This window comes from Meles meles, chromosome 16 (assembly GCF_922984935.1).
Source record: "Meles meles chromosome 16, mMelMel3.1 paternal haplotype, whole genome shotgun sequence".
NCBI classification, from domain to species: Eukaryota; Metazoa; Chordata; class Mammalia; order Carnivora; family Mustelidae; genus Meles; species Meles meles.
The window spans coordinates 40,546,236-40,557,932 of NC_060081.1; the positions used below are offsets into that span (position 1 = coordinate 40,546,236).

The 11,697-nt window shown below is 46.2% G+C and overlaps 1 protein-coding gene across 1 annotated transcript in view; it reads left to right on the plus strand.

The window, feature by feature from the left end:
- Nucleotides 1-11,697, plus strand: part of BFSP1 (beaded filament structural protein 1) — a 48,970-nt gene that overhangs the window by 35,539 nt on the left and 1,734 nt on the right. The window contains exons 9-10 of the mRNA XM_045981366.1: nucleotides 8,246-8,466; nucleotides 11,022-11,107. Of these exons, the coding sequence (XP_045837322.1) occupies nucleotides 8,246-8,466; nucleotides 11,022-11,107 (307 nt within the window). The remainder of the gene's footprint in view (nucleotides 1-8,245; nucleotides 8,467-11,021; nucleotides 11,108-11,697) is intronic.

Genomic DNA, 11,697 nt, shown 5'->3' on the forward strand with positions numbered 1-11,697 from the left:
TATGTGTTTGTTGAATGTAAAAGAATCACGTCATGGATTAACCTAGTTGCTGAGACTATGAAATCAGTCTGTCTGCTTGGCTGCCTGTCCCCACCCGTCGTTACTGCCAAAAGACTTACTGGTCCTACTCTGATGTTGTCTCTCTAAATTGGGGGTCTTCTCTTTTTCTGTGTCTCAACCCCCACCTTGCCACCTGGTAAAGCTCATGGACCGCTTCTCAGAGAAATGTTAAGGGCATAGAATAAAAATAAAGTATGTATAATTAAAAAGAAACCAATTCTATTGAGATAGCTATCAAAATATTACCAGTCATTTTCTGTATCATAATTTATGTGCTTATATTAAAGAAATCTAGCGGTGGGTCTGAAGAAACACAAGTTGTATTAGTTTTCTCTCGCTGTTGTAATAAATTTCTACACATGCAAGGGCTTGAAACAGCAATGCTTTATCCCACATTTCCACGGGGTTGGAAGTCTGGGCAGGTTGGTTGGTTTTTCTGCTCTGGGTCACAAGGGTGATATAAAGGTGTTGGCCAGCCTTCTTCTCTGGAGGTTCTTGGTGGGAATCTTCCAGTCTCGTTCATGTTGTTGGCAGGATTCAATTCTATGGGCAGGTAGGATGGAGGACCCCAGTTCTTTGCTGGCTGTCAGCCAGGAGTTGTTCTAGAGGCTTCCCATGTCCCTTAGTACATGGCCCCCTCCATCCTCAAATCCAGCAACAGTGCATGGAATTTTTCTTGGACATCTAAACTCTCTGACTTATGCTTTCAAGGGCTCATACGATCAGGAATGATCTGTAATAATCTCCCTATTTTTTTAAGGTCAACTGATTAAGAACCTTAATCACATCTGCAGAGTCCCTTTTGCTGTGTAACATAACATCTTCATGGGCATAAAGCCAATGTTAACTTCATGAGTACAGTGTAATGGTCATGTAAAGGTCATGGGACCAAAAGTCTGCCTAATTGGGTCTTATTAAAACACAGGTATGGCTGGGCCCACCCAAGATTTTCTGACTCAGTAGTTCTGGGGTGTGGCCCAAGAATGAGCATTTCTGAGTTTCCAGGTGATGGTATTTTGATCCAGGAACCACACTTTGAGAACACCGGTATAGGGGTGGGCCCCAGATTGGGTCAGAATGTTTTACATCTAGTCCACCTGAGTCCCTGGCTTGGACCTTCCATAGCCTATTCAAGAAATGCTCATGGATGTCTTTTTTTGCTGATTTTAAAGGTTTTAGAGGCTTCCCAATGGAGCCAAGCTGAGGGCTCCGAGGGAGATTTGGTGGCTTAGCCCCTCAACAGGGCCAGTGCTGTGCCTGGGGACGAGGGAGGGGGTGAGGGAGAACTCCTTGTAGCCTGAAGGCTCCCACCTGGCAGAACCACAGCATTTGGTTCTGTCTCTGTTGAGAGGATCTGATGCTTCCAGAACCCTCCCTAGGATGGTCCTCAGGGTGAGGTCCCTAAACGAGGAACATCAGAAATGCACATTCAAAAGCCCATCCCAGGCCTGCTGAGTCAGGAACTTTGGGGTGGGTCCAGCCCTCCGGGTGGTTGTATAGAGTCAAGTTTGAGAACTCCAGTCCACGGGATGGAAGGAATAGCACCCTCCCTTAGAGCTGGCGGCCCCCTTCTTTGAAGCCGAACATAGCCCATGCATAAGACCACTGGGATGGCACTTTACTTAGAGGTGGAAGAAAAGGGACAGGCACTTCTGACTCCCTAATAGCATTGACTGAGAGTCTCTGTGACAGGAAAAGTGAAAAAGGTCATGTTATTACTTGGAAGGAGTGAACCTCCCCAGTTATCATTTCTCATTAAAGTTGCCTGGCCCCATCTAGTGGTAGATTTTGGTAAAGGACATTTGATTTCTTCCATTTCCTTTTTTTAAGAACTAAATTTTCCCTCTTATTGAAATTGAAGTAAAATTAATATACAGCATATGTTAACTTCGTGAGTACAGTGTAATGGTGCAACACTTCTTTTTTTAAAAAATATTTTATTTATTTATTTGACATATAGCGATCACAAGTAGGCAGAGATGCAGGCAGAGAGAGAGAGAGGAGGAAGCAGGCTCCCCGCTGAGCAGAGAACCCGATGTAGAGCTCAATCCCAGGCCCCTGGGATCATGACCTGAGCCGAAGGCAGAGGCTTTAACCCACTGAGCCACCCAGGTGCCCCTGGTGCAACACTTCTATGCATCAGTGCTCATCAAGACAAGTGTATACTCTCAATCCCCTCTGTTTGACCAATCCCCCCCACCGCCCCTCTGGTAACCATCAGTTTGTTCTCTGTAGTTAAGAGTCTGTTTTCTTTGTCTGTTCTTTTAATTTGTCTGATCATTTGTTTTGTTTCTTGTTGCAAATGGCAAGATTTCATTTTTTTTAAATGACTGAGTAATATTCCATTCATTTTTACCCATTCACCTACTGAACGGAAGAAGATAGTTGTAAATGATGTATCTGATGATGGGTTAATATCCAGAATAGATAAAGGACTGAAACAACTCAACACCAAAAAACAACTAATCCAGTTAAAAGTGGGCAGAGGACCTGAATAGAGATTTTTCCAGAGAAGACAAACAGGTGACCGACAGATGAAGAGTGTCTGAACACTGGGGTAGGTCTCCTCTTTGTAGACCAACAGGTGACGTTGAGCACAACATCAGGGAGGTGTAAATCAAACCCACAGTGAGATATCCCCTCACACCTGTTAGAATGGCGAAAATCAAAAACACAGGAAACAACAACATGTTGGTGAGAATGTGGAGAAAAAGGAACCTGTTTCCTGCTTAAAAAAGGACTTGACCCAAAGGCCTTGCCAGGCCTAGGAGGACTGAAGCAGGAGGTCACCAGTCCGGGTGGGGGCTCATTGCCAGGCACTATCCTGGGTCCCTGTTGACCCCTGCTGTGCTCAGACACTGACTCCTTCATTCAATCTTGACCGCTAAGCTCCAGCTGAGGTTCAGGGAATACTGAGCAGGGCATGGTGTGGCTCTTGCCTGCAGCTGCTCACAGAGGCTGTAAACAGCCCAAGGAGGAACACAGCAGTCACCCTTGCTCAAGGTGAAGGTGAGGTTGCAGCAAGGCCCAGCCCTTCTACCCGCCTCTCTCTCCGGTGTCTGTGTGGCTGCTCCCTTCCAGCAAACCCGGAATTGTGCGTGGGCTACTCTCTCTTCTCTTGCTCTCCTGACTCTCCTGTGGTTTCTGGCATCTGCTCCTTTGCTCACCATTTCTCCTCTTTCCAGAAGAACCTTCTCTTCTTTGGTGCCCAGGACTGGCCTTCTCTGACATCCTCCAACACCTGAGGGTCTCCCAGTGCTTGGTGTTGCCCTGGGCATGTCTCTGAGTGAGCCACCTTCCATACTGGCCTGTGGGGTCCTAGGAGGAGTCGCGTCTCATTCCCAGGCGGCCATGCTGGTGCCAACATTGCTCGTGGCAGAGACCTCTCTTTGGCTTCCTTTACGCTGGTGAAAGTAGGGCTCTTAATATTTTTCTTGAATATGCCTCCTTTTGATGAATATTTTATTTTATTTACTTACTTTATTTCATTTTTAAGATTTTTATTTACGTACTTAATAGAGAGAGTACAAGAGAGAGAGTACAAGCAGAGGGAGAAGGAGAAGAAGGCTCCCTGCTGAGCAAAGAGCCCGTTGCAGGGCTCAATCCCAGGACCCCAGGATCATGACCTGAGCTAAAGGCATATGCTTACCTGATTGAGCCATCCAGGTGTCTTGTGATGAAGAGTTTACGTTATTGATCTGTAAAAACCACAGTGACGGAGATGTAAATCCAGTTTTATAAACTCAGTCAGCACTTCGCTGGAGACTGTGGATTCTTGGCGGACACAAGCAGAATCAGGCAGAGCACCAGTGCCCGTCAGAGATCAGAAGACACCTTTCAGTCGTCCCTAGAGCCTTGTCCCAGGGCAGGTGTTCCTCCTGCAGATTCCACCAGAGGACAGCCACCAGCCGACCACCCAGCCACTCCCACCAGCAAACCACCAGCTCGTGAGATACAAAAACAATCACACTTGCCCTGGAAGGTTAGAAATTTCTAGTTTCTAATTTCCCAATTTATGACAATGCGTTGCTATCCTCCTTACCTTTAAAAGTTTGTCAAGTGGATGTGGCTAGGGAGGGAGGAGTCTGTGTGGGGGTCACCCTGAGTCCCCTAGGTCTCCAGTGAGAACACGCTGGTGATGTCTGCCTGTTGCTATGTGGGAGTGGGCGGTCTTCCAAGGGCGGAGGGTGGGGGGGAGAGAGAGTGTGTGTGTTTGTGTGTGTGTGCGTGTGTGTCCTGTTCTCCTGCAGCTGGGAGGTGGCTGACGGGGAGGGTCCATGGTTTGAGGAAGCATCTCAGACCCTGCCAAGGTGGCTCTGAATCCTGTATTGATAGGCAAGTCACTTTGCCTGTGGGTCTGTTCTGTAAAGCAGAAGTCATAATCGCCCTGTCCCCGGGAGGCGGTCCTGCGGTGGGGGAGTTGCTGCGAGTGAGAACTTGCTTGCACAAACCATTATTCCCACCCGGGGCTGGGGAACCCAGATCCAAAGGGGGCAATAGACTCGCTGTACACATAATCTTTTCTTGTTTTCGCTCTATTCTGGAACACTTCAAAAGTATATACAAGTGAGAGAACTGTCTCATGAGCCCCCGGTCCCCATCCCCTGAAACACACGGTCCCTCTTATATCGCCTACATCCTTACACACCCCGAGGTCGTTCTGAAAGAATCCCTGACACCAAATCATCTGATCCAGCTGTGTTTGAACAGATGAGAGCTCCTTTTATAGAACGTGAATCTGTGAACCCACCTGTAATAATTAACGATAATTCTTTAGCATCACTAAATCAGGGATCAGATCTCCGATCAACTCATCATTAACTGAGGTGCTGTCTGCATACAGTCCTTGTCACCCTTTTCAGTACATGTTCTGTCTGTTGGACAAATGCACGCAGTGCTCTACCCATACCCACAATCAAAATACAGGATAGTCCCCTCTCCCAGGAGCTGCCATCATGCCCAGCCCCTTCCCCCACCTCCCCCCCAACTCCGTGACAACCACTGAATTGTTCTCCGTTTGGTTTGTTTTTTTCCAGATTATCATCTAAACAGAATCAGCCAGTGGGGATTCTTTCCCACAATTTCATTCTTTAGCCTTTGTTTGGATTGGGATGCAAATAAGGTCCACAGGTTGTAACTGGTTTCTATGTCTCTTAAGTCTCTTTGATCCATTCTGGTCCCCACCCTCCGCCCCCTGCCCATATTTGTTTGTGGAATGTGCATACTTTTAAAGTCGGGCACAGGCTCTTTCCAGTCCCTGGAGAAAGGTAAGCTTTGATCAAAGGCACCCTTCCCTGCTGCCCGGCTGACCCTGGGCTGTCTGGCCTGTGCTGCAGGGACCCCAGTGTGGCCAGGGTTCCCCAGGCTTGTTCTCAGGGCTGCACTGTAGAAAAGGAATGTGAGACTTCGGGTTTCTTCCATTCTGGAATGGCTTCTTGTCTCTGAGCCTCTAGCCTTGAAGGAGACTTATTTCTTGGAAGCGTTCCCTAGAGTGTGTGAACGCTATTAACGAAGTCGGAACATATAGCCGGGCCAGGAATTAGTGGGAGGCCTTGGTATTTGACATGACAGGTAACTGTGAATTTAATACGCTCATTTATTTGGAGGAACAGAAACCCGATCAAACAAGCTTAAGCAGGAAACAGAACACTTTAATTTTATTTTGAAAAAATTTTGGACTTCTCAAAAGCTGCAAAGATAGCCTGTGGGTTGCTCGCATACTCTTCACCCAGACTCCCCAAAGGGTAGCTCCTTAATTAATAACCACAGTGTTGTGATTGAAACCAGGAGATTAGCGATGATACCATCCTTGTAATAGACTTGCCAACAATTTCACAAATTACCCCATCGACATTTTTTTTCTGTGGATCCTACTCGCATTTACGTGTTGTATCTCCTTAGTCTACCCCAATTTGGGATAGCTCCTGCATTTCTTTGTCTTTCATGACCTTGATGGCCATCCTTTCGGGATGACCCTTCTTTTTTTTTTTTTTTCCAGATTTTTTTTTTTCAGGATTAGGCTGTGGCTGTGCGTTCCTGGCTGGAACCCACGGAAGTGAGTGTCCTTCTCGGTGGTTCTCATCAGGGGAACATCTTGTGGGCCTTTCTTCTGCCAATGTTGTAACTGGGGTCACTTGGTTAAGGTGGTGTCTGCCAGGTTTCTCCACTGTACAGATACTATCCCCCCCCCCCCCCCCCGCCAAGGAGCAGGATATAAAATACAGTTTATGACATTTGAGAGCAGGGTTCCGGGCAGGAACCAGGAACTTGGATCTGGGGTAGCTGCTCACCCTCTGTCTCCCTTCTCTCCCACAAACTCTCTCATCTCTGTTTGTCTTTGCCCTTCGGCTTCATTTCTCTGCCTGTCTGAAGAACTGCTTTTTTTTATTTCTTCCTGCACGTTAGGAAAGATGGCCACTCCAAGATGGCAGCCCCAGGGTTCTGTGAACCTGCCACCAGCTCACTGCTCTTTCTGAGATCCTTTTCCAAATTCCCCAGAGAGGAAGCATGTGATAGGCGGGTCTGTGTCTGACCCAGCCCTGGTTCTGTAGCTCTGGTCAGGAGAGTGGGGTCACACTACTGCTGGGACCCCTCTATGAGTGAGATGGCACAGACATCAGACAAGGTGGATGACATGGATTGGCAGACGACTTCCCAAAGTGTGTAGTATATGTACCTTTTCTTTCCCTCCTTCCTTCCTTCCTTCCTTCCCATCTCCCTCCCCGCCCTCCTGCCCTCCTTTCTTCCTTCTGCCCACTCTCCTTCCTTCCTTCCTTCCTGATAGAACAGACACATTCCCAAAAACCATTATAAGCTAAGTTTTCAAATGTCATCAGATAGGAGACTTCACTGTTCCAAGGCAACATCTGTATATAAAGAGAGGAATCAGGTGTCATAGGAATTCTCATCCTCTAGATTGTCCAATATGCACATTCAGCTGCGTGCATGAAATGCCTTTAGCAGACGTATATGAAGTTGAACTCAGATACCTGTCCAGCCCCCATGACTCCTTTGAATTTTGGGATGCACCGTTTTAGGTAGAAGTGGTTTTTTGGTGTGTTTCATTTTGTTTTGAGGACTGATAATCCAGGGTGAATTCTTTTCTACCCGGAAAATGAGATTGCAAAAGCGTCACGACTATGCAAATACTAAGCTTGTAAATGAGTCCACACATGACTCTTTTGTTAGAAGCTTTTATTTTTTTAAATTCTTTTTAAAGATTTTATTGATTTATTTGACAGACAGAGATCACAAGTAGACAGAGGGGCAGGCAGAGAGAGGAAGGGAAGCAGGCTCCTGCAGGGCTCAATCCCAGGACTCTGGGATCATGACCCGAGCCAAAGGCAGAGGCTTTAACCCACCCAGGTGCCCCCTATTAGAAGCTTTTAATGTGAATATAAGTCCACGTTATATTCTATCATATTTCTATTTTCTCACCTTAATTTTTTTTTCTTTTTTAAAATATATTTATTTATTTCACAGAGAGAGCACAAATAGGCAGAGAGGCAGGTAGAGAGAGAGGAAGGGAAAGCAGGCTCCCGCTGAGCAGAGAGCCGGACGTGGGGCTCGATCCCAGGACCCTGAGATCATGCCCTGAGCTGAAGGCAGAGGTTTAACCCACTGAGCCACCCAGGTGCCCCTTACCTTAATTTTGACTTGCCCTGTGTCAGTATGTTAATAATATAACCCTGTTACACTTCAGCTTCCCAGACACATAACTCTTCTAAACAGGAAATCAGGACAAAAGTAAAGTGTTATAGTGATTAAATAAGGACAAAGAACACCCCCTCTACCTTATTTTAGTAAAAATAGCATCTTATCTATTCAGTATGTATGCTTCTATTTTTTGGGCAGATTTATGCTAACTCAGAACATGAATAATACAGTTTATCCAAATTGTACATCTGATTCTAGGGATAGCAGTTTTCTTTTTCTTTTCTGGGATTGCCATCCTTAGCCGTCTTTGGTGAGGGCTCCGTTAAGGGCGGATTTCAGACGGAACTAGCATTCAGGTTCCTTTCTGGCTCCAGGATTCCAAAGAGATTCATTGCCGACAGTGAAACTGGAGGAGGAACAAAGGAGCAAAGCAAACAAAACGGGTACCTGAGGCCGGGTTCTCCCTGCCAAGCCCGTGTCTTTAGAAGAGGCAGGAGGGCTTTCCTCACGCCTGTGTCTTTGCCCACAGACCACGGCCCTGGAACAAGCTATTAAAGATGCCCACGAGTGTTACGATGACGAGATTCAGCTCTATAATGAACAGATCGAAACCCTGCGGAAGGAGATTGAGGAGGCCGAGAGGAGCCTGGAGAGGTCTTCCTACGACTGCCGGCAGCTGGTGGTCGCCCAGCAGACGCTGAAGAACGAGCTGGAGCGGTACCATCGGATCATTGAGAATGAAGGCAACAGGTGAGGTCACAGATGCGCCCCGCTCTGAGACTGCCCCCACTCCGTGTCCTGGCCACTTGCTTCCTGTGTGCCAGGTGATGGGTATGAGGCAAGCTCCATGGCCGTGTGGAGCTGGAATCCTAGTTGGGGAGGCAGCTGATGGATGACTCTGGAACAGAAGACAAGCACCATGGAGTACCTGGTGACCTGAGAGAGGGCCTGGCCAGACGGCAATGGTGGGGGTGTTTGAAATTTTCAGTAGGGTGGTCGCAAAAGACCTCACGGAGAGGCTTGCTTTTGGCTCCTCAAGCCTCTGGGAACGTAGACGTTAGCCGGGAGGATGACCAGGAGTACTCAACGAGATGCGGCAGGTGGGGTGCATAGCACAGTGCCTGGCACTCAGCAAGGGCTCGGAGGTGCTGGTGGTGTTACTGCTGCTACTATTGTTTTCTTTCATTCTTTTTAAGATTTTGTTTATTTATCTGACAGACAGAGATCACAAGTAGCCAGAGAGGCAGGCGGAGAGGGGGAAGCAGGCTCCCTGCTGAGCAGAGAGCCTGGTGCGGGCCTCGATCCCAGGACTCGGGATCACGACCTGAGCCGAAGGCAGAGGCTTTAACCCACTGAGCCACCCAGGCGCCCCACTATCGTTGTTTTCATCAGCTGGTTGGGTCAGTAGTGTTGCTGTCGTTGCACTGGGTGGTCTTTTTCATAATGGAGCTGCGACTTGAGCTCCATTAACTTTAGAAGAGCAGGGAAATCATCTCTATCCCTATCCCCTGTCTCTGTCCCCATTCCTTATCCCTATCCCCTGTACCTATCCCCGTTCCTTATCCCTATCCCCATCTCTAATCCTTATCCCTTACCCCACCCCATCCTTATCTCCATTCGCTGTCCCCTACCTCTATTCCTGTCCCTATCCTGAATTCCCTAGCCCTATCTCAATCTCTCTCTATGTCTCTATCACCTACACCTACAGTCTTCATCATCGCTCTACTCATCTGTATATACTGACGCCTGCACTTACATCTGTGTCTACATCCGTATCTTCCATGTGAACACGTACATCTACACTTAAAGCTACATTATCTACATCACCTACTTCTGTAGCGTTTACACCTGTGCCAACATCATCTGTGTCTACACGTATAACATCTACACATACACCTATCCCTACCACCCATCCCTACCTTACCTATGTGTACACCATCCACACCTACATCTACATTATCTGCATCTACACTGTCTACACCATCTATATCTACACCATCTACACCTACATCATCTATATCTACACCTTCGACACCTACATCATCCACACCTACCTCTACATTATCTACATCATCTATATCATCTAAAACTACATCTACATCATCTACTTCTCTACCACGTACACCTCCATCTAATGCCATCTACATCTTTGTCGCCAATACCTACCCCTATTCTTCATCTGCACCTACGTCATCTAGATCTCCATCATCTTCAGGTATGTGCACCCTTACACCTGCACCGACGTCATTGTCGTGCACACTTGTGTCAGGTACATGTGTGTTTCTATCTCTGTCTGCATCTGTATTATGTAGATCTACACCTACATCATCTATATCTGTGTCTGTGTCTGTGTCTGTATCTGTAGATACCATTCAGAGAGCAGTTTGGGGACTCACAGAAGTTACTTCATAGAAGGACTCTCACTCTTTATTAAGTTGGGATTCTCTGATTCAGTCTTGCTGATTTGGGGGGACTAGATTGAATTAAAAAAGAAGCACCCAGTATTACTCCACGAGGAGCGGTTCTTTTCCTTCACTCTGGATGCTCTATCTTGACTGCCAGTGCTCAGATGTTGAGCAGAGAAAGCAAGATTTTCTTTTTCTTGTTGCAGTTATGGTCAATGGATTGTTGCACGGTCCTAAATTATGTTATAGTGAATGCGTTATGCACACATGAAAATAAATCTTGAACTAGCACATAAGTGACTGCATGAAAATTTTTCTTTTGGAGGCAAGGCTTCACAGAAAGGTCATCAGATAGCCCTTTTGTTAGTTTGTTCACAGAGTTCTAATTTCGTTCTAACTTCAAGTTGATAGAAATGTTGCAAGCATAGAACATAGAACCCCTGAACACTGTTTTCACAGACTCACCACTTGTTTAAATGCTATCTCCATTGGTTTATCAATTTTTTCTCTATTTATATAATGCTTATGATTTTTAAAAAAGAGAGTTGGAGTTATCGTATCTTGGTTGCCCTAAATACTTCACCCTGGGCTGGCTACTGTTCTATTAAAAAAACAAAACAAAAACTCAGTTCAACAGGGAAATGACATTTTTAGATTATAAGAAATTCCCATTTTACAATTCTCATATATGTGTGTTTCATAGTTTATGACTTCAGCTTAAAGAAATCCTTCCCATCCTCGTCTAGTGTATAAGTATATATGTGGTTCATGAATAGTCTGATCCAGAGAAAGCTTTCCTCATTTTTGCTCATATCAGAGGGTCACTCCTTGCCCTGACCGTCTGTGTAGTTTGATGAATTAAAGCTGGTGACCATCCTTTTTTTTTGGTTCTTTCTCCAGGCTGAGCTCTGCCTTCATTGAAACTCCCGCAACGCTGTTCACCCCGAGCCATGGAACCTCTCTCAGCTCTCGGGTTGGTGGGAAAGGTAATGGTCCTCAACCCTGGCTTCTGCTGTTTTCCATCATAGAAGAGCAAGAAAAAAAACAAAACAAAACAAATAGCTTTCTTCCTGAACTTCGTATTCATGCTTTCTTCTGATCCATCTGGAAATTAAATGTTCTTTCTTTCTATCTTTTTTTTTTTTTTTAAAGATTTTATTTATTAATTTTAGGGAGAGAAAGGGGGAGGGACAGAGGGAGAGAGACTCAAGCAGACTCCATGCTGAGTGCTAAGCCTGATGTGGGGCTTGATCCTAGGACCCTGAGATCATGGCCTGAGCCAAAATCAAGAGCTGGTTGCAAACCAACTGAGCTGTCCAGGCGGCCCAAGATTCCTATTATTTCTGAATTTAATAATTGCCTGCTCTTTTTGCCCAGGAGAAAGGGGATGCCAGTTGAAGGATATTTGTATTTATTTGTTTGCAACGCATATGGAGCAAGGGAGATCAATATGATTCCTGTACTGGAAGACATTCAGAACACTTGGGAGACCCAGGCAGATCTGCTCTCTCTTCTTTAGAAAAGTCCAAGGCGAGGATGACCCTGTAGAATGCGTTCCGTTAACTAGTATTCATCA